Source organism: Acromyrmex echinatior, chromosome 1, assembly GCF_024713525.1.
Source record: "Acromyrmex echinatior isolate Ae372 chromosome 1, ASM2471352v2, whole genome shotgun sequence".
Taxonomy (NCBI): Eukaryota; Metazoa; Arthropoda; class Insecta; order Hymenoptera; family Formicidae; genus Acromyrmex; species Acromyrmex echinatior.
This window is the reverse complement of record NC_141852.1, coordinates 24,357,142-24,385,047: the sequence shown is the minus strand read 5'-3', so window position 1 is coordinate 24,385,047 and position 27,906 is coordinate 24,357,142. Positions and strand designations below refer to the sequence as shown.

Below are 27,906 nucleotides of genomic sequence, written 5' to 3'. Positions count from 1 at the left end.
GACAGAGTTTTGACGACAATGGCGGCAATTCAATCAGAGACGCGAGATTAAAGAGATTCCTGCGTTTCCCTGGTGAAAATAAAAATTGAAGCATAAGTTTACCGTAAAGGAGAAATAACAGAAGTGTAAACGAAATTTTTAGAAAGTGAAAATTGAGACAATGAAATCTAAAAGAAATATAAACGCCTTTTTACATTTTTTATTGTCTCAATTTTCGCCTTTTAGAATAAGTTTTATTTATGCATTTGCCACTTTCCTCTTAAGTTCGATTTCCAATTTTTATTTTTGCTAATAAGTTGCAATGTGCTTAATATATCTCTGCCAATGTTCTTGTTGTGTAACGAGTTTGTTTTATCAATAGTTTTAAAATCGTTATTGAAATTGAAAAGATTATATGTCATCTCTTAAAATAATATTTCTCGAACAAAACTTTATATTGCACTTTTGCATTGCTTCACTTGATATGATACTATCATCATATATACATAATACATTCTAAAATTTTTGAGCCATTTGAACAGCATTATTTTCCCGAATTCTTCATTTTAAGAATTCATGTTTTTTTTTTTACTTGAACCATTAATTGATGTCTGCTTACCTGAAATGACGCGACATGTGTTAATTAAAAAGTAAAAGCGTTTTCGTTACGTTAACAAGTCCACTTTACTCGCTTTCACAATTTTATAAAATAATGCGAGCGGTTATTAATTTGTAATCGAAGGATTCTTTACTACCAAATACTTAAATGTCAGGGTTGACAAGTAACACATTACTTGTAGTGCAATTACTTTGTTGATCATTACCTTGTTGTAATAACGATTTAGTAATGACATTGTGAATTTTATGACGATAACAGTCATCAAAATTATAAAAGTCAATTATAAAAGTCGTTACTTATAATAGATTGAAAAAATCATTCGTTATTGAAAAAAATAACTCCAAATTTGCAACGCATTACTTTTTACTTATTATTTGTAACATTACGCGTTACTCGTTACTTATTTTTTTCAGTAGGTGATAACGCAATAAAAAAATTTGTCATGCTTGAACATATATAAATATATATAAAGATGTATAAATATTCATAAATATATATCATTTTATATTAAATATGTCCATACGTGTTCATACATCTTCTTTCTTTTATAAAATTACTTTTTAACAAAAATAATAATAGTAAAATGTGAAAACGTTAAAAATAATTAAAAGATTAAATGTCGCATTATTGTTTTAGAAAAAAATCGAGTTTGGAAAAATGTAAAAAAATTAAAAATGTCTTAAATAAAAGTGGTTATAATTTTAAAAATTAAAAAAAACGAAGAACATAAAAAACCACAGCACAGGTTGTCGGTTGTGAAGATTAAAACTTCACTAAACAATAGAATTAAAACTTTAGCAAATAGAATTAACTTGGAAGAGAACCATGGTAAAAATAATTCGAACTCTAATTAAAAAAAATTTTTTACGATACCGTATTTTGGTGGGGTATCCGAAAAATTCAAAAACACATTCATGAAAACACTTTCACACATTCATGGGTTTAATATAGCCTATAAATCCATGAACACAATGAACAAAGTTTATTAAGACAGGAAAAGATTCTCTTTCAAAGCATGAAAAAAGCGGTTTAGTTTATAAAATAAATTGTATAAACTATGAATCATCATATGTAGGCAAACGAAACGAAAATTAAAAACTCGGATAAAGGAACATAAAACCGACATAAAGAAACCGTCCTCTAAGATCTCCGTAGTTTCGCGTCATCGTCTTAGCGAGATGCATAATCTAGATTGGGAGAATTTTAAATACATTACATTAATTACATTAAAATTTTAGATACAGAAGATCGTTGATAAAAAGAAGAATTTCAGAAATGATTCATATAAAGAAACAAACAAAAGGCATCAATAAGCAAAGTGAAGGTTTACCCGATATTTGTGATCTTCCTTTGTTTAGATAGGTTCTCTTTTTCCTTCAAGGATTGTTCTGGTAGTTTCGAAAGTTTCACTTGGTATAAATAGTGGTAAAATACGTGATATGACCAGTAACAACACACAATATCACGACTAAATTTTAATTGTACGAAAGTAATGTCTGAGATCCACCGCTTCGTTGTTTGACTGTAAAACAGGTAACGCATCTACTCTTTATTTTTCGTGTATAATAGATTAACGAGATTATAAATTTTATTCTGATTAGAATCTGGAAATTCTTGTTCTACTGTGTCCTGGCGTATAAGTTGGTGTTGTAATATTGCCGCACGATCACACTAATAAGAACACTTTTAATCTATTTTAACATATGACCGTTGTACTTATTTCGACTAAATGTAAAAATTTTGCGTTTTAAGAGGATGTTTAATTACTGAAAATGGCCAAATTGTGGCCGAAACGTTTAATCGCTTATTTTTTGATATGGGTATTGATAAACGCTTAAATAATTTATTATTGAATAAAGTTTTAATCTTCACAACCGACAACCTGTGCTGTTTTTTATGTTCTTCGTTTTTTTTAATTTGTAAAAAAATTACTTATGTATAATTATATATAAAATTATAATAATTGTGTATGAGCAATTCTTTTATATTTTTACAAACTTATTTTTTTCTAAAATGGACAAAGTAATTGAAAAGTAACATTTGCCAATCCTGCTAAATGTAAACATGATTAGGTAGAATTAATAATTTAAGATCTTCAGAAAAGATCAATTATATATACCTGCAGCGAAACTTATTTATAAATCTATAGCGTTGACTAAATAAAAGAAAATTCTGTTCGAATGAGAAACTATATCACGAATCGATCATTTCATCATTATGTTCTGATGTTTACGCGAAAAACCGGTCATACGTGAAAGTCGACCTGTAAGCCGACTATTCAAGTGGATTCGTGCAACAACGTTATGGGAACAATCGATGTATTTTTCGATCATCCATTGTATGCAAATTCTTTTGAATTCCAACTGGAAATTAAATGACACTTCATTCATTCTCTTCTATATCGGGATGCTTTTCAGCTAGCTCATTCCTAGTCTTTTGTGCTTACTGCTTAATCCATGTACGCACGTGACTTTCTTTCCTGTATTACTTTCCGAATTAATGATATTCGATGGCTCATGTAGATATACGATTCAGTCTCGTGCTCTTTAACACCAAGATCAATACGATCATCTCCTCATTCACACTTAAAGAAATATGCAAATAGGAAAACAAAATTACTCATGTCGACTTCGTAAAGATGACTGATCCAGACTGATCGGAAGATCATCTTTCGTTATTTAAACTGCCTGCTTATCTGCATTAGAAATGACGTGTTACATGTGAATTAAAAAATAAAAAAAATGTTCTCGTGTTAACAAAATTGTTTTATTTATATTTAATACAATAAAATTCCTGTTCGCAGCTAATCTGTAAATATGGACAGCACGTTCTGTCCTTAAAATACGTGTTCCGCGTGAAGATTTCTTATGTGAAGGATTCTATTGAAAATTTTCATGAAACAGAATAGAATATACGTGTATACAATGAGGTATAAATATAAAAATATTATATACTATAAATATTATATACACATCTACGTAGACAATGTTGCGCGTGTACCAGAAGAAAATACGATACTGTCAGAGGAACGAATCACGCCAATCGATCGTGAAAGATTTGCAGTTTTGGAATCATTTACCAGGCATAGCTAGTGCCGAAGCCGCTGAAGGTGGCGTGTACTACGGGTGCAGCCGTCTCGTACGAGTAAGGAGCGGCATAAGTCTTGGCGATTAGTGGCGCGGTATGAGCGGAGTATGCGAGAGCCGGGGCGGCGGCGATCGGCGCGGCGGCATAGGACTTGGCTAGGAGTGGAGCGGCGAGTGGAGCGGCATAAGCGGTCTTAGCGATCAGGGGGGTTGCTGGCGCGGTGTAGGTGGTGTACGCAGCGGTCTTGGCGATGAGCGGGGCTGGGGCGGCGTAGGTCTTGGCCAGGAATGGGCTGGCGTAACTGTAAGCAGCGGGTGCGGCGGCGTATGCCGTCTTCGCGGCCAAGATCGGCGCGGCCGCGGCCGCGTATCCGTAGGCGGGTGCGGCGGCGTATCCGTAGCCGGATGCGGCGGCGTATCCGTAGCCGGGTGCGGCGGCGTATCCGTAGGTAGGTGCAGCGGCGTACGCGGATTTGGCGAGTAACGGGGCAGGGTGAGCGGTGTACGTCGCTACGGCCGGGGCGGCGGCATAAGCGGTTTTGGCGATCAGGGGCTGTGCGGCGATTAGGGGCTTGGCCAAGGCCGGCGCGGCATAGCTGTAGCCGATGGCGTGTTGCTCCAGCAGGGCGTCGTTGCTCACGTGGCTGTTGCTCACGCGTACCGACGAGTGTGCGGAATCCTCGGCGCGGCTGTACGAGGACACCACGTTCTGACCGGCGTAGCCCTTCTGCGTCGACTCCTGGGTGTAGCCGATGCTGCTGTGGTCAGCGGACAATGTACCGATGTCGTACGCCGCTGGTCCGCCAGCACTCGCTACCGCAACGAAAGCTGCGAGCAATAAGAACTGCGAAAGAGAATGGATTAATCATAGATAATATATCAAAATTGTGAGGGAATTTGATATATATTTCTATACTGTTTTATAGATTTAGCTTTCAAAGAAATGTGAGATAAAGTAAGATAGCAAAAAAAAATCAGAGTTTATTTATACGCACGTCATCTATTTATGTATTTCATTTTACTGAATTAATATACATTAGTTTATTTCTTTAGCTCTATTTCACGTTATTGTATTCGTTACTATTTCGTAAAAATATGATAAATATGAATAGAATATAGAATGTGTGAAATAGATGCTTTGATTATTTGTTTGACTGTAGTTCTTTTACATATTCTTTCAATATATTTTTTTTCTCAGAATGCTATCATTAAAATTTTGAAATTTGCAATTTATTATTTTCTTTCCGACCGTTATCAGAAAATACCGATATATTTTCCCGACAAAGTCGACGTGCTTACCTTGAATGCCATTTTGCTCGTCTGAAGTGGAACAACTACTGAGTTTCTGCCGAAATGGTAGCTGTCGGCCACTATTTATACGCGGGTAAAGTTGTAGGGGGTTCAATCGAATTTTGAGAGCACTTACCTTGCTGGAGATGATTGGGCATGGTCGATGTATGGTCGAAAGAGGGAGATGTATATGGGACTTCTTTGTGGGATATCATTAAGAAAGGAATATACGAAAGGAGGCGTAAAAGAGAGGTAGAATGATCGCTCGAGGGGGAACACGAATGAGCAACGGGCGTGGCTCCTCACGAAATTCAAATTGCAGATAATCTGGCGCTGTACGGTTTATTAGAGAATGTCGAGGGCGCGCGACGCTTACCGCTAATTACTTTTCACTCTTGGTATCATGACAGTGCAATGCATTCGACAAATACGCGCGACATTTACAAATAAGGTAAACGTGTATCGATAACATTATGATGCATTTGTACTTTCGATTTCATCGGTTATGTTACTCTTGTGCGCCCCGTTTCTTTGAATAAACATATCTGTAATCTGTAACGTTACAAATAGAATTTTTCTCTTAAAAGATATATACTTGCGTAATTAAATTCTGCGTGCAATTAGCAATTTTTTCTTATATAAAAATAGAGAGATTATGGCACTTTTTACGAAGTTACGTGAATAAATTGAATTCTTTTTCGACATTAAAGTGACAAACAGGCAATTTTTTCCTCTTAAGCTAAAATCACGATGCATAATTCCTTGAATGATAAGCATGCTATTATGCTCTAATAATGCATGAACATTCTAAAAGTGAGATCTTTAATGCTGTAAATGCTTCGTTGATTAATCAGAAGAAAGAATTTTACGAACTGATCAAAGAATACTTCAAAGTGTTTGCATTGTTAAGTGAATCAAATTCAAAGATATACTTATGTATCAGAGCAGACATGCATGTTTATTATTCAAGAAATCATGTGATTAGTTTTATATGCTTTAGCCTTGACTTACATGATACTTTTTTATTAGCAACTAGTCTTCTAGCAAACTAAAAGACCAGTAGCTAAAAAGATATAATTATATAAGAGATAAAAGATATAATTATATTTTCGGTGCTAATTTTTTCTCTTCAAAAATTTATAGAATTATATTTTTTAGCTGCTCCTTTTCTAGCTAGAAGATTAGCTAGTCGTTAGTAAAAAAAATATCGTGTAAATCAAATCTTACTCTGTTTTAATTACCTACAAATTACATACAAATTATATATATATGAATACGTAATGACATGTACGTGCGATTAATCTAAATAATTTTAAAAAGAAGGAAACTAGATGGTGTGCGATTCTCGTATATACTTTTGTAAGTCTCTTCTTACGTAATATATGATACATTTATATAAAACTCACCATGATATTGTAGGACTCGCCAAGGACGCACTTTCTCCAAATTCCCGTATCGGCATAAGCGGTGTCATATGTGTAACAGTGGAGATACGTAATACTTTTTAGGTGCTCTGCTTATGCTATTATTATAGATACAAAAATGGGCGTGATCGCCTGTGGACAATTTCGCAGTCTCGAGGAGAATAAATTTTAATTTTAATTCGAATGTTACACTAAAGGAAAAGATTTCCTACGAACGTGAAAGAATTACAAAATTTGATTGTTAAATTTGTTTGATATTTATAGAAAACAAATTTGCATATTTGATAAATATTTTGCATTTATTGTAAATAATTTTTATGATTACGAAAAAGAATGAATATTTGTTACACGTGCAAATAATTTGCTATTTTTATATTTGCAAATGGAATTTGCTGTTATATATGGCGTAGATGGAATTAACATCCATGGTGAATTTTTTCTCCCCCCGTGCATGTATTTTTAAGAAAAACAATGGTTTCTGTTATACATTAAAATGAGGCAAAGAGACCATCGCGCATATAAATTCGCTCTTTGTCTCGCCAATTTTAAGAATTGATTATTATATCTCAATGAAACAAATAATGCAATTAAGTTTAACGATGAGCACATACAAATGGAAAATTTTGAATAAATTTACAGGAGAACTTAATCTTTTTCTTTCGTAAATACTCGACAGTAATACCAGCGTAATTACAATATATCAGATTAAAGCCAATAAATGATAAATGGAACGATAACAGATACGAGAAAAAATGAATGATTTCTACTCAACGTTCCACTTATAAATTACGTTTAATCGATTTTTAATATAATATCGATAAAAGACAGGCAAATTGTCATGTTGCAAAGAGTAACATTTTACGAGTATTATCTTCATAAGTTGTTACTCTTTATAAATGCTTATGTAATTTGGACCTTCAATACGTCAAACGTAGGGCGTTTCAATATAATTGTCTGTTTCAACATTTATGAAAGATACCGAATCATGCTATGTTTAAACCAAACCCTGCTATTACAATGCTTTTTCAATTTCTTTTCAAGAAATCATCTTAATAAATGTCCCTGAGACCTTCAAAGACTCAATCAAGTTATTTACGAAAAGTTAACAAAAGTCGTATGACACAAAATTTGTATGACACAAGAGATCGCTATGATCAGCCCTTTGTCATAAAGTTGGTCACCACTGCGCTTTAGGTGATGGCGCTAGGTCATGGACAGATATACCCCTTCACATAAGATGTCGAATTTTTTCCTTTGTAAAAGTACACTATACACGGAGGTTACATTCGTTCGTCTTTCCGTCCGTGACCCAATATTATCCGAAATTCTTTATTTTCAATAAATGTAACGATTCTTGACCTCTTACAAAAATATAAAAAATATCATATGCAAAACAGTTCTTATTATTAACGTTCTTATTGTTATATACAAAATGTTCCATTAATATCACAAATCTTTTTAACATATTCTTGAGGTAATTTAGAAAAATCCTAATACAAAAATATCGAGATATTTTTAGTAGCAATTAAAGTTCAATAATTCCACAACTGACATTTCATGCGCTCAGGCATGATCATATATATGACAAATGATAAAGATGCTACCACAAGATTCTTTTAACGTTGAAATTATCATACATATCATCATAAATATGCAATGATATTTTTATTAAGAATTTATTTCTTTATGAAACTTATTTATACATTACGTATGTATAATTAATATCGAATTATCATAAAATGTTAATTTTGTGATAAAGTTTCCTTTAAATTTAACAAATTTTATTAAATCCAAAGAAATATATTCATTGAAATAGTCTAATTAAATTGATGTTTAAATTAAAAAGTGTGGTCATTTAAAACTTTTTAAATGCATATCTTACTTTAAATTATATACATCTTATCCTATATCTAAAACTAAATATTTTCTTGCAAAGAAACATTTTATTTCATAGAATAATATTTAATATAATCAAAGAAAATGTTATTTCATCGAAAAGTATTGTTCCAAATAATCGTGTTTCTTTTTGCTAAATAATATAGTTTTAATATAATAAAATTAAAAAATTAGTATTAAACAAAATAGTATTTTATATTGAAATGTTATTTCATCGAAGAGTACTTATTATTTCAAATAATCATGTTTTTTTTTTGCCAAACAATATAGTTTTAATACAATAAAACTAAAAAATTGATATTAAACAAAATAGTATTTTAAAATTAAATTGTTTCAATGAATGTAAGCCAAACAAATAAAAATCTCGAAAAAAATTTGTTTCTGCAGAATTTGTTAAGTTTGTTATTGTATAAATATTAAATTTCATATAATACACAGTTGATAAATATTGAATTATTAACTGTTTTATGTAACATTAAATTTGCTCTCTGTGAAAAAAAATAAAAAAAAGTTCGACGAGGATGGGATTCGAACCCACGCGTGCAGAGCACATTGGATTAGCAGTCCAACGCCTTAACCACTCGGCCACCTCGTCACGCACGTTGAGAGGTTCGAAATGTTTGTAGTAAATCGTGGCATCTTGATTTATTGCAACATTATTATTTTACAATTTTCATAAATTACAAAAGATTTGAACAATAGGAGGACCTACTATCCGATAAAATATATATCTGCAAATGTACGGCGTGGCATGTGTCTTACATAAAGCAACAGTTAGCGATTGACGTGTGTTGTATAAAAAACAATTAATTAAAAACGTAACTTTTATTAGAGTTGAATAAATTGGCACGATTTTGCAACTTATTAATTTCTCTCTTATTAATTTCTGCAAATGTTGTATAGCACTGATAAATCTTTTATGTAAAAATGCGAGATCGATTAAAAAAATATTATTTATTTATTAATATATAAATTATTATCCGGGAAAGAATGTTATTATATTATTATAAATATGTTACATATAGACATATTTTATATATAATTATATATAATTATATATAATTATATAAATTATTTAAATTATATATCACTAATTTATATATTTATCAATGAATTTATAAAATAATATGATACCGTGTGTATGGTATGAAATATTAATATTAATTACTGATTGTATAGCTGTTCTTCTCTACTTGTCTAATCATTTATTTTATGTTTATACATATAATAGCGTCTAAACATAACGTGTCGAAAAATTTCAACCAACAAATGTTGAGATACTTATATGCGGGATGTATTATATTATATAGAGGAAAGTCTCCTGTTATAAGATAAGCGCCTAATCTGAGATAGCGGCGTTTTGCTAAATTAATAAACGCTATCTATTGGTTCCACTATAAATTTATTGTTCTTGGATTGAAAACTATTTAGTAGAAAATTCATTATTAGATCATGCTTGTAGTTATTGTAAAACAAGATTTTAGAATTTGCATGTCTTTAAATTTCATTGAGATGAACCTTTAAATCTTGTTTATCATTTAATAAATAAATAGTCGATAATAAATTCTTTATGTTGTGATAGAATAAGGTTAGAAAAATACGGGATAGTTAGACTTGATGATCGTAAAACCATAGGGCATGGAAATCGTAATATGAGATACCCAAGATATTTCTAATATGAAAACCCATACTCCTATGTTATAGTGAAAATCATTGCTAAAGTATTAGGTGTTGGAATTAATTCGTAGCGTTTTACAAGTGATGGGAAGTACTTTCATTAATGTATTTTTTAATGCTCATGTGAAATAAATAACATTCTTTCATTAAAAAACGCTACGAATTAATTCCAACACCTAATATAAATGTTATTACAATAATAAAAAAGATAACCGGAATGAATGTCATTGACATTTCCACCTATTTCTGCGATGCTTGATTCTAACTACTTGAAGACGAGTTTTGGGAAGACGAAAATAGTTTAGAAAGTTCTAGTTAGAAGTTTCTAGAATTATTTATTAAGTGCGAGAAAGATCTTTCTTTAGAAGAGAAAGATAAACAGACATTTTATATAAATTATTCGATTCATGGGTATAAATAGCGGAAAAATATGTGATACGACCAATAACACATAGTGTCACGACAAATTTCTATGTGTGAAATGAGTATACTTGTAATTAATCGATTATTTTGCTGTAAAATGGTAATGTTTCCTTTGTTTTATACTCCGTTTTAAAAGATATTAATAATAAAATAAATTATTGTAAATTAGAATCTGGAAATTCTCATTCTACACTTTTTACTACATGACTTCTGACGTTCTAACATTATTATGAAGCAGCGTCGCTTTGATGCAAACACGATCTTTACAATTATAATACACGAGGGTTGAATTTGATTCCAACTTGATGTAACTCTGCGTCTTAACAATATTATTAATTTTACTGAAGATGGCCAGATTGTGGCCGAAACGTTTAATGTTTTTATTGTAATTCGTAATGCAAGAATAATTAAATATCACTAACTACACCTTGTGCTGTGGTTCTTTATGCTCTTTCTTTTCATATTAATTAAAAAGGTCACTTTGATTTTTATCAAGTTAAATAACGTGCGGATACTCTTAATTATTCATTATGATATAAATATCTGAGCATATTATTAGTTTTTTTTCGATCTACTGACATATATAAACGAACTAAGCAGTAATATAATTACTGTAGAATAAGAGGTAGTACACAGGAGACAGTTTAACACGAAACAGTTAAGATAGCAACAGTCGGCATCTTTAATGTTATGATTTGTGAATAACATTTCTATCGCCATATTTTTTATATAAAGAGCGTCTTTTTAAAAGATAGGTAAATATCGGGATTAAATAAGTTAATCTTTTTTTACTACCTAAGTTGAAGTTAATGATCTATAAAATTAATTTAAGTTTTAGATAGAGTCCTAGATATAACAGAGAAGCGCAACCGCTGTCTCGATTTCTGATTGGTTCCGCCATTTTTTTCTACGGATAATCTTCTAGGATTCTATCTCGGTAAGTATCACTATTTTTAAATCTTGATATGTACTGTAGTCTCCAAAGAGAATCAGTATTTCTTTATGGTCAGTAGAAACACTATTGTTATAGAAATCACACTCCGTTTGTGGAATGACAGATGTAAACACAGGTCGCCATTTTTTCTTTGGACGATTAATTATAACCTTTAAATATGCTTTAATTATGCTTCTGTTAAGACTTAAACATAATAGGCACAGGTAACAGGGAATAATGAGTCGTCCAAAGCTCTAGTGTGTAAGTTCGATATTATATTCCATAGTTCTGATTAGATGGCTCGTTATTCCCTGTTGCCTATTGCCTGTGCCTATTGTGTTTAAGCCTTTATCTAGGACTCTAGTTTTAGATTAAAAGTTATTTTATAAAAATACTTTATATTAAAATGTAATTTTTGAAATTAAATTATTTTAAATGAAAAAATAATTACAGTATGGATTATCGAAATTTAATAATTTATTGTAAAAAAAGTTTGCATAAAATACCAAGGAAATATATTATTTTTTATTATTTTTATATAGAAATGTATTTTTTTCTTTTAACTAATTAACAAAAAATTAACGAATAATAGTTAATAAAAAATTACATATAGAAAAAATTAAACAAGAAATATAATGATTATTATAGATAATATTAATAATTAACAAAAAGAGATATCTATAATATATTTTAATAAAAATATTTCAATAAAATTTTGATTAACAAAATAGTGCTTTTAAATAAATTTTTCTTTTCCAATATAAATAAATAAATAAATAAATAATCCAATATATAAATAAATAAAAAAGTTACGAGTTAAAAATAAATTAAGAATACATTTATACATAATATTCCGAAATAAATATAAAGAAATATAATAACAAACGTTTTGATGCCGATCAGGTCATTCTCAATGTTAAGACGCTTTCAAAATTATGTAATATTAGAATTTTTTGAATGTAACATCTTAACATTAAGAATGACCCGATCGGCATCGAAACGTTTGTTATTGTATTTCTTTATATTTATTTTGGAATATTAAATGTTCTTAATTTATTTTTAACTGGTTCGTAGTCCTTCTATTTATTTATATTAATTTTTTCTTTTTCCCTCTTTTTTAGAGGAAAATCGCGATCCTAATTATTCATATATATATATATATATAAAATGAATAATAAGTGTATTCAGTAGTAAAAGCGCTCACTGAGCGGCTAAGTAGCAGTGGCAAGTTGAGATTATCTTACCTTTAGATCCAATTAATTATGTTAAATTGCTATTCACAAATAGCAATACTTAACTACTTAGTGAGCGTATAGTAATGAAATTATAGTATTGAATGCACTCTATATATATGTTGATGGTTCGATTTCTTTCATTAATCCTTGTACGCAGCGGTTGTAATTGAAACTTAAACTGAACAATTGTTTGCATATTTTCGATTTTCAGCGTATCGATAGTGCAGCTCTAGAATTCAGTGTGTTTGATATATTAGGTGTTGGAATTAATTCGTAGCGTTTTACAAAGTATTTATAAGTTTTAAAAGTACTTTCATTAATGTATTTTTTAATGCTCATGTGAAATAAATAACATTCTTTCATTAAAAAACACTACGAATTAATTCCAACACCTAATACATCACAAGATCCTAAGATCTTACACGAAATTGATCGATATATGATGGACGCCATGATAGAGAATATAGTGAAATTTACGCCGGTATATGATGATGACACTGCGCGATCACTCGCTCGCGAATTCACGAGACTTGAAGGTAAGATGCTTGGAGGAGGAGATTTTTTTAGAGCGATATTCATAATCCGTTCTTATTTTATAAGGCTATCTTAAGTAATGTCTTAAGATGCTAATAGCCTATTAAAGTTAAACTGCATTGGTAGAAACGGGCATTAGATGAATAATATTTAAATACTGAATGGTGCGCTTACTAATACTATCACACGCGTAATTTATAGATGGCAGGTGATCGTCTAAATGTGATCTATAATTGATTATATTTAAACCCTTACGTCTCAGTAACGACTCTTTAAAATAAAAACGTTATACATAACATTTTTACTTAATTTTTCGAAAACTTTTTGCCATGTTATTTTGATTTGAATTTGAGTACCTTATATCTGTCAAATTTTATTTATTTTCAGAAAATTTCTAGAAACATATAAATACATCATAACCGTATATATATATATATATATATATTCTTGTACTGTAGGTGCGGCAACGTGCAAGAAGATTAATAATACAATTTATTTGATAACAAATGCAGATCTTTTTTACATTTGTTTTATATTTTAAATTTAATTGAATACAAAGGAAACATATCAAATGAATGTGATATTGAAAAATGCTGTTATTTCCATATTTTTTTCCTTAGGCGAGTGCTATGTGGATCACGCGGGTGCAACTCTGTATTCAGAAACGCAGGTCAGGGACGCTAGCGCCAATCTACATGGTTCTCTCTATGGAAATCCACATTCCATTGGGAATTCACCGACGCACGACATTATTGATCGTATGAGATATCGGTGAGAGATTACAGCTGCAGACTGCAGATAAATGAGCGCGTATATAATAACAAATTTATAATTAGTTTGAATCACTATTCTCAGAATTCTAAGTCACTTCAATACGAATCCTGATGAGTACACTGTTATCTTCACCTCGGGCGCCACAGCGAGTCTAAAGATAGTTGCGGAAGGATTCCGTTTTACGACGGATGAAAATAATAAGACAGCAACGTCCTTGCATTCGGGAAGTTTTGTTTATGTGCAGGACAATCACATGTCGGTCCTTGGCATGAGAGATGTTATTGCGGCCAAAGGCGCTGATGTCATTTACCTGAATCATAATCAGGCGTTTCAGATCCTCAGTCAGCCTTCGTCTCCTTGTGATTCTAACGAGAGACAAAGCAGCAATTCTCTTTTCGCGTTTTCTGCGCAATGCAATTTTTCTGGATTGAAGTATCCCCTTAAATGGATCAGTGATGCGCATGCTGGGTCGCTTTCTATTTTTGCTAAAAAACCATCGACCAGATGGTACGTTCTACTCGACGCAGCTAGCTTCGCAGCAACGAATAAATTGGATTTGTCTATTTACAAACCAGACTTTGTATGTCTATCATTTTATAAAATGTTTGGATATCCCACCGGTATCGGCGCTCTGCTGGTTAAAAACAAAAGCTCAGATGTTCTAAATAAAATATATTACGGTGGCGGTACTGTAGACATCGCTCTGAGTTCTGAAAGATTTCATAGAAAACGTTCAATATTGTATGAAAGGTAAGTAAGAACAGCATTTTGAAATAATTATCTGAAGCAACCTGATTTGCAGGTTTGAAGATGGAACTGTGCCATTTCTATCTATCGTGTCATTACAATATGGTTTCGAAATACTTTCGAAGCTAACTATGGATCAAATATCAAAACATGTATTTTCTCTCGCCAAAACTCTACATCACTCTCTATTAACATTACACCACTGTAATGGTAAACCAGTTGTAAAACTCTACTGTGATTCTGATTATGAAGATCGTAGCTCACAAGGAGGGATTGTTGCATTTAATGTTATGCGCTCCAATGGTGAATATGTAGGATACATGGAAGTTCTAAATATGGCAGCATCATTTAAGATACATCTTAGGACAGGCTGCTTTTGTAATCCCGGTGCATGTCAAAGACATTTATCCTTTTCGACAAAAGAGATTCTTAAATATTACGAGGCCGGATATATATGCGGTGGTGAAACAGATTTGATAAATGGGAAACCGATTGGAGCAGTGAGAATTTCCTTCGGATATATGTCTACAATTAAAGACGTTCAGACTGTTTTACTTATGATTACCAAATTTATTGACGAACCGTGTATCAGAAAAATTCCTGAATGGTGGAAAGAGCGCAAATTGAGACTTTTTAAAAATCATGAGCATTTTTACAATTCTAATGTAGATTATTCTATTCCACGTATTACAAAAAAAGAGAAAAATAATTTTCAGAACAATTTCCATAATGAAAATGAAAATCTTGATCGGATTAGAAATTTTATAAATTCCAGCAAAATAAATATACAAATAAACAAATGTACCTTGCAACGGTTACTTATATATCCTATCAAATCATGTGGAGCATACGAAGTTATAGATTCGTGGAATTTAAATTCGAAGGGTCTAGAATATGATAGAGAGTGGACAATAGTAACATCTTCTGGGACTTGCTTGACGCAAAAGTATCAAACGAATCTATATTTGCTTAAACCTATTATTCTTAGAAAACAAAATATCATGAGACTAACATATCCAGGTACATAATAATGGCTAAATTTTATGAATAAGTTACAGTATTCTGCAATAGCTTTATAGTATTATATTAGCAAAGTTAATGTTTTTTTAAACTAAATTAAGTCAAAGTTAATGTCTTATAAAATAAATTTAATTAAGTTAAAAATTGAATGAACTCAATTAAGATTTAATTAACTGAAGTTAAATAAAAAGTTAATTTAAAAAAATATTATTTTTATGAAATCAGACTATACTAATTTTTCTTGAAATCAGATTGATTTAAATAACGAAACAATTACAATATAAATCATCAAGATAAATATTATTTTATTTGTAAATTATATAAAGTAACAAATATATTTCTTGTACAATAAAAAAAATGATTTTTAGTATTTTTACATAAGTATTTTCATATTTAAATATTACATTATAAAAGAAAAAATAAGACATAATTTTTAAAAATTTAAGTAATTTTTGTTCTTTTTTGTGTTGATCGTGCCAGCACATTCTTGACAATTATATACAGAGTATCCCGAAATTCGACAATATTATTACAGCGTGAAACTTCGTGAAAAATTGAGCTGAAAAATCCTCTACCAGTTTATAATTTTCACAATAGTTGACAAGATATTAAATATCGCTGAATATTGATTTTCAATAATTTTTTACTCAAGTATTATCAACTTTACAGAAAAACAGCAAGAAACAAAAATTATTTATTTTCTTCTCATAGAGCTCTAAGAATTTTTCCAGAATTTTTTATTAGCTTTTCAGTACTGTATTTTCTAATTGGAAAATTGCCAAAATTGCAAAATGGTGGTAGAGGATTTTTTGACTTAATTACAAAGTTTCACACTGTAATAATATTTTCCTCAAATTTCGAGACACCCTGTATAAATAAAAAGTTGTTATTCTTTCATTATTGCTCGTTAGACATAAAATAAGGATAATATGACACAATAATATTGACATCCTGGTGAAAATAAAAATCGGACCGAAGTCGAATGTAATGAGAGAGTAATAGAAGCTTGAACGAAACTTCTAAGAGGCGAAAATTGAAACAATGGAATGTAAAAGAAGAAACGTCTCTTTTATGTTTCATTGTTTCAATTTTCACCTCTTAGAAGTTTCGTTTACGCTTCTATTAATCTTTCATTACATTCGATTTATGCTCCGATTTTTGTTTTCATCAGGGCAGCGTTTTATATGTGTAATGTATGTTCATTTGTGGGCACTACGAGCATCGCGCCCAGTAATCATTTAGCTTTTTCAAAACTAATTCTTTAATGTTTAAGATTTTATAGAAAATGAAATATTAGCGCGATTAGAGAGATAAAAATCTTAATTTAAAAAGAAAAGTTAATAAATTAAAATTTGAAAGTAAATAAAGTTAAGAGTTATTAATTTTTTAACTGTTTATGTGACTTTTAACGTTTTAACTAGTTAGTATCCAATCCTGCATAAATGATAGTAAATTATTTTAGGAAGGCCAACAATTGACGTTTCTTTAGAAAATGTTTATGAAAAGTCAATGGAATATCAAAGCAGAGTACATGAAAGTAAAGTACAAGGTATTGATTGCGGATCGGAAGTTTCTGAATGGTTAAGTTTAGCATTGGGCAAACCAAATCTTAGATTAATTCGACAGAATCGTGAGAGACAAAAGAATGGTACAAATGTCAAAGTTTTAAGTTGTAATTATTTATATTATATACAAAACTAATTTTTTTTCTTTTATAAGATTAGATAAGGCAGAGTTATCTAATCAGGCATCTTATTTAGCAGTAAACGAAGCAAGTGTATCATTGTTTATTGATAAAATATCTGATGACTTAAATTTTCAAAAAGATATAGTACATCAATTTAGAGCAAACATTATTGTGGAAGGTTGTGAAGCCTTTGATGAAATGCAATGGAAACATGTTCGCATTGGAAATAACAATTTTAAGGTATGAACTTTTTATATTGACCAAGCTATTAATCCAAAGTATATTGTTATAATGCATTTAATGGTAGGTAAATGACTCTTGCACAAGATGTCAAATGATAGGTGATCAAATAATTGACGAAAAAATCATCAAGCAACCATTGAGAACATTAACGGAAGAGCTCCATGGAAAGCTGAGATTTGGAATCTGTTTAACTAGATTGGACAACACGCAGAGTATACTTAAGATTGGCGATCACATCTATTGTTCTTAATAATTTCTATATAATTATTTGAAATTTATCACGAGCAAAATACAAAAGAATTTCTCTATATATGTTCCATTAAGTAATATATCTTAATATGTTCTATTAAATATTTAGTACTGTATAAAGAAAACAAGGGAATTTAATTTTATGGACTTTAGTTTTATTGAAATAACTTTCTGTAGAAATATATGCATTTGACATAATTACTTTTAATACAAGTTTACTAACTATAGAATGATGATATTAATTATGCTTATAAGTAGAAGTTTTTTGCATATACAGAATGTAAAAAAACTAAAGAGGAAAAGAAGATTAGGATTATAGAATAAAATAGGAGAGTATTGAATATTAATTACTTAATTAGTAATTACATTGTCCGATAAATTTAAACTTCTTTCTAAACCACGAACGGACAAAGTCTTACAGAGAAAAAAATTTTTCCGGAAAATATTCTTATAGATTTTCCTATAGATTTTTTGTCGCTAAAAATGAATGTGTAAATAAAATTATTCTATCACGTCACGTTTGTGAGAAAATTTATTCTAAAGATACTGCAATTGCAACATTATTTTCAGCATCTGTAAATCTATAAGAAACATCTATCTAATTCGATTCAAAGTAATTTTTACTATAAACTACATAGTATTATTTAAATGTTGTTCTTACATTCTATAAATATTTTGAGATATTCTAGAATATTCTTGGAATGATATTTTGAGATTTTAGGAACATTTTACGAATATTTAAGAAATATTTAGCATTAGCTGGGAAGATAGCTTGATGTAAATATAGCCGACATATTTGAATTTTTGTCAATTTGATTTCATGTGAAATATACAATTATCATTACTAAACACTGACTTCTTGCTCGACTATCATTGCTCTTTATTCACTATTTTAATTTTTATAATGTTTTTAACCATTATAAAATATTATTTAACAAATATAACAAAGTTAAGTAAAATACAGTAAGTCATTGATAATGTTCTTGTTATGCAATACCATGATAAGTATCATTTATTTACTTTCGAATTTGTATATCTCCAACGAAGCGATAAAGTATCAGAACTTTTTTTATGTCATTTTATACGTCTTTTATACGTCTACAATAGATATCGTGTTGGAGAGGGACGCAAGTTTCTTGTTCGATAACGATGTTTGCCTTTCGCATGAACACTTTTAGAACTGGTTCCATCAATGTAAGATTAACTTCAATCTTGGTTTAATTTATTTAGAAAATAATAAAGAGAAGGGATGCACCGGAAATCCAGTGCATAATCCCTAATAAAAGGTAAATTGAACTAAAATCAAAATTAATCCTACATTGGTGGAATTGGGCCTTTATCTGCGTTAATTACTCCGTTACAATGAACATGCGAGCGAACATACAACATGAAATAGCGCGCCGCGCGAGCAGTCGCGCGTGTCCACGTCGTCCACGATTGCTTCCGTCCAATCTCTTTTACGTCATTACTTGGTTGCGACGATGTATAGTTACCGCAGTTGAATCTTAAAAACCGGTTGAGTAATAGCTTACGTGTCTCTAATCTTTGTCGCGATAGTGGAAGTGGACCTCTGGAGTTCAGTGTGTGCTACAAGCTCCTAAGATTTGGTACGCAAATCGATAGACATGATGGACATTATAGTGGAATTTACACCAGTTTACGATGATGCCACCGTACGATCGCTCGCGAACGAATTCTCAAGGCTTAAAGGTGAGATGCTCAGGGAAGACCCGTACTAAAATTTCGTTAAATTTCAAAAGTTGAAATATGTATCTGTTTCATTTTAAATATGAGTGTACATTAGTTCAGTTACAAAAAACAGACTTCTGATTTATTGCTTTATTTATAAAATTACTAGTTTGGTAATTTATTAGACATCGATGCATTTCCATTAATGGTTTCTTGAAATCTTTACATTTATAATAGATTATTTTATTGATACATGATTCAACTACGTGACAGTGACATGACAAGGACATGCGTGATGACATCATTATAAGTTATTTACGTAATGAGATTTTATTATTGTACAGTACGTCTCAAAGTTTCCGGACACTCTTTCCGCCGGTTTTCGTGTGAGTGAGTCATTGAGTCATTGAAGAAATTAATTTTACTTCTCGTATTCTTCTAAATTTTAAATATTTTCGTGACTTCAGGCTTAAATAATATTAAAGTAAATAAATTTCGTCTATTTTATATTGGGTCATCTAAAAAGTATCCGCGGTTTTTTGTCACTAGATAGTGTTGACATCAACACCATCTAGTGACAAAAAACCGCGAATACTTTTTAGATGACCCAATATATAGATTTGGAACTATTTTATACGTAGATTTAGTCATCCATGTATAGAAATGAGTACATTCAGATAGAGTATAAAAAGTAAATTAAAATTGCATAAGTATCAATAGTTAAAATAGCAGCAGTGTTAGGAGCTCAACGTGATGTATGAGGTATATTAATTTTGTTATTTTTACTTGTGCTTTTCAATGTGCTTTCAATTGAATGATAAAATCTTACTAGGTCAAAAAAGATTCTAAATCACTCATTGAATTTTATACATAAAAATGGTTTTTACAAATTTTTTTAGAACAATGATAATTATTCCTTAAAATAAAAACTATCATGCTCAATAACTATTCTGTTACCAGTCTGCTAGCTGTGTTTAATTAGACACTATTCGTCTAAACGGCTCTATAAGTCCTATCGCACCCGATATATAATCCTTATCTTGTATAGTTTAATTACGGCTTATTTCGTTCAATGAAACTTTTCTTGCCAGGATATGATTCAAAACTATTGAGTAAGTTGAGATAGACTGTCGTGAGTTCTTCGCGTCTAAGGAGTCATTTCATCAGATGATGAAATACGACAGTTGACAGTATTGGTAATAATAGTGACGAATGGTTATCGAAGATGATTTTTATTTTAAAGAATAATTGTTGTGGTTTCTAAATAAATTTATATATAAAAATAAATTTGAAAATAAAAACGGTGGAAAGTAATTCAAAACGTTTTTGACTATTTAGTATAATATTATGTAATTAAAAATATAATACTTCTTTTAATCACGTCTTTCTCGCTTTCTCTCTCTTCCTCTCTCCAAAAGATTTATTTCTGTGTCTAAGGCATTTCGTAGCGCCATCACTGCACAATGACGGTACATGTAAGAATAATACCTGCACTGTGCATTGATGTGCCTATATTACGTCATACATTTGGATAATTTAGATGATATGCAACTTTTCTTAATTGTATTATACTTTTTCTCACTCGAAGTTTCTTAGTTTCTCACTTTGTTTCATTAATTGAAATAAAAATTATAGATGCTTTAACGTTTTCATTAAGATATAATCCAAATTGACCAAAAGATCCTAATGAAAGAATGTCCGATAACTTTAAAATGTTTTGCAAATATATTTCACTAATATTTTCTGCATTCTTTTTACTATATTAAATATTTCTATCGTGATTAAAAAATCAATACTGGATTATTGATTTATCACTATAAGATTAATAATAACATTTATATGATAAAAAATGATCTTCAATTTAATATTTTAAATTTAATTTAATACAAGGGAAACGTACCGTATGAATGATGTTATATAAAAAATGCTGCTAAATTATTTCTGTGATCCTTAGACGAATGCTACGTGGATCACGCGGGCACAACTCTGTATTCGGATACGCAGATTAGAAATGTTAGTGCCAATTTGCATGGCTCTCTCTATACAAATCCCCATTCCACTGGGAGTTCGCTGACGCAAGACATTATCGAACGTATGAGATACCGGTGAGAGTCACAGATAAATGGACGATTATAATATAACAACGAATTTACAATTAATTTGAATAATTATTCTTAGAGTTTTAAGTCACTTCAACACGAATCCTGATGAGTACAGTGTCATCTTCACTTCGGGTGCCACAGCGAGTTTAAAGATAATCGCGGAAGGATTTCGTTTTACAACGGATGAAAACAACAAGTTAGCAACGTCCTCACATTCGGGAAGTTTTGTTTACATACAGGACAATCACACTTCGGTTCTCGGGATGCGGGATGTAGTCGCGACAAGAGGAGCCGACGTCATTTGCCTAAATCATGATCAAGCGTTTAAAGTTCTCGGTCAACGTTTAACTACTATTCATGATTCCAACGAAAAACGGAACAGTAATTCTCTTTTTGTGTATTCTGCGCAATGCAATTTTTCTGGATTGAAGTATCCCCTAAAATGGATCAGTGATACGCATGCTGGGGCGCTTTCTGTTTTTGCTAAAAAACCATCGACCAGATGGTACGTTCTACTCGACGCAGCTAGCTTCGCGGCAACGAATAAATTGGATTTGTCTATTTACAAACCAGATTTTGTATGTCTATCATTTTATAAAATGTTCGGCTATCCCACCGGTATTGGCGCTCTGCTGGTTAAAAACAAAAGCTCAGATGTTCTAGATAAAATGTATTATGGTGGCGGTACTGTGGATATAGCTCTGAGTTTTGAAAGATTTCATAGAAAACGTCAAATATTGTATCAAAGGTAAGTAAGAGTAGCATGACTTCCAAAAAATTATTTGAAACAGGCGTTCTCATATCATATTGATTATCTGAAACAATTTGATTTACAGATTTGAAGATGGAACTGTGCCATTTCTATCTATCGCATCGTTACAATATGGCTTTGAAATACTTTCGAAACTAACTATGGATCAAATATCAAAACATGTTTTTTCACTCGCTAAAACTTTGCATCATTCCCTGTTAATATTACATCATTGTAATGACAAACCAGTCGTAAAGCTCTACTCTGATTCTGATTATGAGGATCGCAAATCGCAAGGTGGCATTGTTACATTTAATGTTATGCGCTCCAATGGTGAATATGTAGGATACATGGAAGTTCTAAATATGGCAGCAATATTTAAGATACATCTAAGGACAGGCTGCTTTTGTAATCCCGGTGCATGTCAGAGACATTTATCTCTCTCGACTAAAGATATTCTTCAAAATTACGAGGCGGGATATACGTGCGGTGGTATCGCAGATTTAATAAATGGGAAACCAACTGGAGCAGTGAGAATTTCCTTCGGATATATGTCTACAATAGAGGATGTTCAGACAATCTTACTCATGATTACCAAATGTTTCATTGACAAACCATGCATCAGAAAATTTCCCGAATGGTGGAAAGATCACAAGATGGGAATTTTTAAAAATCATATATATAAGAATTTTTACAATACTAATATAGATTATTCTGTTTCATGTATTATAAAAAACGAAAAAAATGTAAATAATTTTCAGAATAATTTCCATAATGAAAATAAAAATCTTGATCATAATATTAGAAATTTTATAAATTTTAATAAAATAAATACGCAAATAAATAAATGTATCTTACAACGGTTATTTATATATCCTATCAAATCATGTGGAGCATATGAAATTACAGATTCATGGAATTTAAATTCAAAAGGTCTAGAATATGATAGAGAGTGGATGATAATGACATCTTCTGGAACTTGCTTGACGCAAAAACATTATACGAATTTATGTTTGCTGAAGCCGATTGTTGTTAAAAAGCAAAAAATTATGAAATTAACATATCCAGGTAATAATGATTAAGTTCTGTAGATTTAGTAATCTGCAATTTAAGGAAATGTTGAAGCGACGGTTAAACTTCGATATCGATAATATAGATTTTTTTTAACTCAGTTTCTTACATTATTTTTTGTCTCACTCAAACGTGTAGATCATTCTAAACGTGTTAGATCCTTATCTGATATAGTGCAGTACTCTTGCAAGCTGAAACATTTATTAAAGATACGATTACTGCTCTGTTTATCATTCTTTGCTAAGTAATACACGTGAATTACATTCAACCTAAAATATTTTCTTTTAGGCTCTTTCAATCTACAAATTCAATATTGTTCAAGTAATTCGAGGTGGATACTTATGCTACTCATATAAATTATAAAACTTTTATATCAAGTAAGCTTTAACTTCAGGTAATAATTATCGAGCCAAAAGTAAATGTTTTCATTTTTGTGCGATTTTCTTGTGAAATCAAATACATCGGATTTTTTATTTGCACATATCTTAATTCTGTAAAAAACAATGTTGGAATCCTTCAACCTTCGAAAATTTTTGTTGCACAATTCGTGATAATTGCCTTCGTTCCAACATTTCCTCAATGTAGCGTTACTTAGACATAATAATAATAAATTATTCTAGGAATGCCAATGATCGAAATTTCTTTAGAAAATACTTATGGAAAGTCAATAAAACATCCTATATGTCAAAGTAGAATATGTGAAAGCAGAGTAGAAGGTATTGATTGCGGATCAGAAGTTTCTGAATGGTTGAGTTTAGCACTTGGCAAACCAAAACTTAGGCTAGTACGACAAAGTCACAGAAGAGAAAAGAAAGGTACAAATGTCAAAATATTCAAGTTCAAAGTTACGATTACGTAAATTCCTTATTTTTTTCTTATAGGACTAGATAAGACAGAGTTATCATTTTCTAGTCAGGCACAATATTTAGCAATAAACGAAGCAAGTGTGTCATGGCTCAGTGATAAGATATCTCATGACTTAGATTTTATAAAAGATACAGCTGTGCATCGCTTCAGAGGAAACATTATTGTGAAAGGCTGTGAAGCTTTTGATGAAATGAAATGGGAACATATTCGCATTGGAAATAATAACTTTAAAGTATGAATTTTTTATATTCACAAAGCTATTAATTCGAAGTATATTGCTATAACGCATTTATTTAATTGGCAGATAAATGGTCCTTGCACAAGATGTCAAATGATATGCATTGATCAAATAACTGGTGAAAAGACTATCGAACCATTGAGAACATTAGCGGAAAAGTTCCATGGAAAGTTGAAATTTGGAATCTACTTAACTAGATTGGAGAATACGCAGGGTATGCTTAAGATTGGCGATCACATTTACTGTTCCTAATAATTTCTAAATGATTATCTGAACTTTACGTATAATCCTGAGCAAATTACAGAAGAATCTTATATTGTTCTATTAAGTACTTAGTACTGTAGAGGAAGGGAGGGATTATGAAAATAATCAATAAAATACTATTATATTTTATTGAAATAACTCAGTAAATATTCATATATTAGCTACTTTAATACAAGGTTGTTAGTCACAAAGAGATTCCAATAAAAAAAAAAACTATAGAAGAAAAAAGATTATGGTTATGGAATAAGAGGGCAAAAGAATATGTGGGCCTCCTTTCCTCTATCAATAAAATGATTTTTATTTTATACCTGATTTATAATAAAATGTGTTTATAATAATATACAGTCTGCAGCCTGATGCTCAATTTTCTTCACTGGTTTACCCGCAGATACATCTTTGATCATATCCGCAATTGCACCAAAGTCTGGAAACGCGAGAGTTTCGAGTTTAGAGTATACTAGCTCATCGTTGACTTGCACTTCGAACGAGGCTAAAAATAACAATTATAAGATTTTCATTTGCTCGATATTTGTGTTTTGTATTTACTCTAGTTCTGATTATATGCTTCATATTCGTGTTTTGTTTGTAACTTGCCTTGCCTTCCTGCTGTACCAGAGACAGTGGCATTGGGGACATTTTTCTTTATTTCCTCTGCCAATTCAAGAAAGTGTTTCTTGTGCCCGCACGAACCACTGCAAAATTATAGTAATTTATTTAGTCAGAAGATATATTTATAAATAAAAGTCTTTTAAAAAAGTACGTTTAATATTCTTTTATATTCATGTATATAGTTTACAGAAATCTTAAAGAAACAATTTCAATAAGTATATATTCTTTTATATTAAATGAATTTATATTATCTTTTATATTAAATAAATTTGGAAATGATACAAGGCAAACTTCCCAATATTCACGACCACATTAAAAAAAAATTTATTATTTACTTTAACAATTATAAATAAAAATAATAATTGTTGTAAAAAACTTCTATTTGATAATTAATTAGCAAAAAATAAACCAAATTAAAAATTTTTATATTTAAAAAATGTATTAAATAGACATACATTTAAGATTTAGCAAAATGGTGACAATCGTTAGCAAATTTATTAAGCATAAACATGCATCTAGCTCACAATATAAAAATTGAATATTTAATTACATTTATAAAAAAATAATTTTTTAACTGATTTGTTTTATGATTTGTTAAACTATTAGGTGTTGGAATTAATTCGTAGCGTTTTACAAGTGATGGGAAGTACTTTCATTAATGTATTTTTTAATGCTCATGTGAAATAAATAACATTCTTTCATTAAAAACGCTACGAATTAATTCCAACACCTAATATAATATCTAATATTAGTAAAGAAATTTTTTTTGTTTCTTACACTTTGTTTAACTTATCAAAATTTAAATTAATTCTGCAACTGTATTTTAATGTCGTGTTTACTTTTGCTTCTTTCTTAAATATTTCAATTTTATAGATTTGCTATTCTTTTCAATTATCTAAAAATGTAATGGAGCAAAACAGCTTACGAATTTAGAATCAGTTATTCAAAATGTATAATAGATAAGTACCTATTCTAACTTGTGTCCAAAAATATTTTTGTGGTCCTAAGTATTATTACAAAGATCAAATATTTTTTCCTTGCTTAAGAGAATCTTAAGTTTCCAGATAAATATAAATATTTATATTAAAAATCTTTCTAATATTATAAATTGTATTATTTATATAATAACTTATGTTTAAACATCTTGCTAGGATATTTATAAAATTTCTAAATTTATTCACTTAATATATAATATAACGTGCTCTATTTCTTAATTAAATTATTTCTTTCTTATGATTTCTATAAATAATATAAATAAATATAATATTAACATTAGGATTAAAGAATAAGATGTACTTTTATATCTAAAAAGAGAATTTAAATCCTGTTGATTATAATATGGATTAATGAAGAATTCTATTAAAATTAAATGATTGTGGACTCACCAATATTCGACGTCAACTTTTACATTCATTTCTTCTGCTATTTTATCATATTTTAAGTCATGGATCTGTAGTACATCAATGTACTTGTCCACCTACTATTGACAATTTATCCACTAAAAACAGTGTTTTATTAGAGCATAATCTAACCTAATCTATGTATACAATAATCGATAATAAAAATAATACCGATGTGCATACATTAACATCACGTGTTTTTTTGTTTTTATATTTTGTTGACACACGCAGTAGCTGAGTAGCATCATCAAAAATAGAATCCAGTACAGCAACTATGCACAGTAAACAATCATTTTCGTTCTCATTAAGATATCAATTTATCGTTTAATCAATCGCGTTATGGACAAATGTAACTTCGTCTTGTAAAAGCTATATTTGCGATTAATCGATGAATTAAAAAACTCACGTGTTGCGTGATAAAAGAAAACAAAAATCGGGACGTATATATACAATAGAATGAATGAATGAATGAATGAAACAATATTCTTACTCGTTATTAAATATACATGTTTATACATGCCTATGGTACTTATTAAATTCTCTCTCTTGATCCCGGATCCCAGATCCCAGATTCTACTTGATTCCGTCAGAAACTGAGAGAAACTTAAGAAAGGCCATGTCTGCCTTTTTCTTGTCACCGTCGAAATCGCCAGTACATCCATTTTTGGTTGGAAACTACGTGACTACATCCATTTTCTGATCTTGTCGATAAAATAGCATAGAGAATTACGTTAAAATGTATGTACATGCAATTTTTACGGCACAGTACTGAAGGTACGATGCTGCAAACGCTTTGAAGCGTTTTTTAACAGTTTGTAAAATTTTTTCTTCTATTGTAATTGGTCCATCAAATGCTTCAAAGCATTTGTAAGCGAGACTTTGACCACAGTCAGAGTAATAAGGAGATCAAATCATAGTGGAAGGAATAAAATGGTGTACTCACTTTGCAAACATCTCTCTCTAAATCTCCGCCGTCTCTGCTAGGAATGTCGCGTCAGGGGAAAAGGCTGCCAACTGTGAAACGCTAAACATGGAGTGATATTAATAGTCCGTGTTTATTTTAAAAACTGTCTTAAGTAATGTTTTAAAATGCTAATA

At 30.4% G+C, this 27,906-nt stretch overlaps 4 protein-coding genes, 1 long non-coding RNA gene and 1 other non-coding gene across 20 annotated transcripts; 2 read left to right on the top strand and 4 right to left on the bottom strand.

Moving 5' to 3' along the window:
- Positions 1–19: 19 nt before the first annotated feature.
- LOC105144204 (molybdenum cofactor sulfurase 3) lies at positions 20–18,666 on the top strand. 6 transcript variants are annotated; one of them, XM_087402562.1, is made up of 9 exons: positions 20–2,131; positions 11,227–11,331; positions 12,775–13,099; positions 13,718–13,868; positions 13,953–14,621; positions 14,674–15,638; positions 17,101–17,286; positions 17,363–17,565; positions 17,633–18,666. In XM_087402562.1, exons 3-9 carry the CDS (start codon positions 13,003–13,005, stop codon positions 17,816–17,818), a joined length of 2,457 nt encoding a protein of 818 aa, XP_087258688.1. In that variant the 5' UTR covers positions 20–2,131; positions 11,227–11,331; positions 12,775–13,002; the 3' UTR covers positions 17,819–18,666. The 6 variants fall into 6 exon arrangements, with proteins under 6 accessions (XP_087258688.1, XP_087258706.1, XP_087258698.1 ...); XM_087402580.1 differs by lacking the exon at positions 20–2,131 and adding an exon at positions 5,743–11,149 and having other exon boundaries at positions 17,402–17,565; XM_087402572.1 differs by lacking the exon at positions 20–2,131 and adding an exon at positions 5,743–11,149 and having other exon boundaries at positions 17,399–17,565.
- Positions 3,343–5,122, bottom strand: LOC105144203 (uncharacterized). Its single transcript, XM_011052960.2, has 2 exons — positions 4,984–5,122; positions 3,343–4,528 (listed from the first exon to the last, which is right to left on the bottom strand). The coding sequence occupies exons 1-2, from the start codon at positions 4,993–4,995 to the stop codon at positions 3,674–3,676; spliced, it is 867 nt and encodes a 288-aa protein (XP_011051262.2). The 5' UTR covers positions 4,996–5,122; the 3' UTR covers positions 3,343–3,673.
- On the bottom strand, positions 8,808–8,889 carry TRNAS-GCU (transfer RNA serine (anticodon GCU)). Its single transcript has one exon. It is a non-coding gene; the product is annotated as a tRNA-Ser (tRNA).
- On the bottom strand, positions 17,951–21,494 carry LOC147911088 (uncharacterized). Its single transcript, XR_015544052.1, has 2 exons — positions 21,407–21,494; positions 17,951–19,552 (listed from the first exon to the last, which is right to left on the bottom strand). It is a non-coding gene; the product is annotated as an uncharacterized LOC147911088 (long non-coding RNA).
- mal (molybdenum cofactor sulfurase) lies at positions 19,279–25,376 on the top strand. The gene is made up of 7 exons (XM_011052967.2): positions 19,279–19,527; positions 21,461–21,611; positions 21,685–22,356; positions 22,445–23,427; positions 24,051–24,245; positions 24,312–24,529; positions 24,602–25,376. Exons 1-7 carry the CDS (start codon positions 19,443–19,445, stop codon positions 24,785–24,787), a joined length of 2,490 nt encoding a protein of 829 aa, XP_011051269.1. The 5' UTR covers positions 19,279–19,442; the 3' UTR covers positions 24,788–25,376.
- Positions 25,073–27,879, bottom strand: LOC105144205 (migration and invasion enhancer 1). Of its 10 annotated transcripts, none has more exons than XM_011052964.2 (5): positions 27,329–27,487; positions 26,980–27,080; positions 26,794–26,906; positions 25,394–25,491; positions 25,073–25,289 (listed from the first exon to the last, which is right to left on the bottom strand). In XM_011052964.2, exons 3-5 carry the CDS (start codon positions 26,820–26,822, stop codon positions 25,129–25,131), a joined length of 288 nt encoding a protein of 95 aa, XP_011051266.1. In that variant the 5' UTR covers positions 26,823–26,906; positions 26,980–27,080; positions 27,329–27,487; the 3' UTR covers positions 25,073–25,128. The 10 variants fall into 10 exon arrangements, with proteins under 10 accessions (XP_011051266.1, XP_011051265.1, XP_011051267.1 ...); XM_011052963.2 differs by having other exon boundaries at positions 26,992–27,080; XM_011052965.2 differs by having other exon boundaries at positions 26,992–27,080; positions 27,299–27,452.
- Positions 27,880–27,906: the final 27 nt, after the last annotated feature.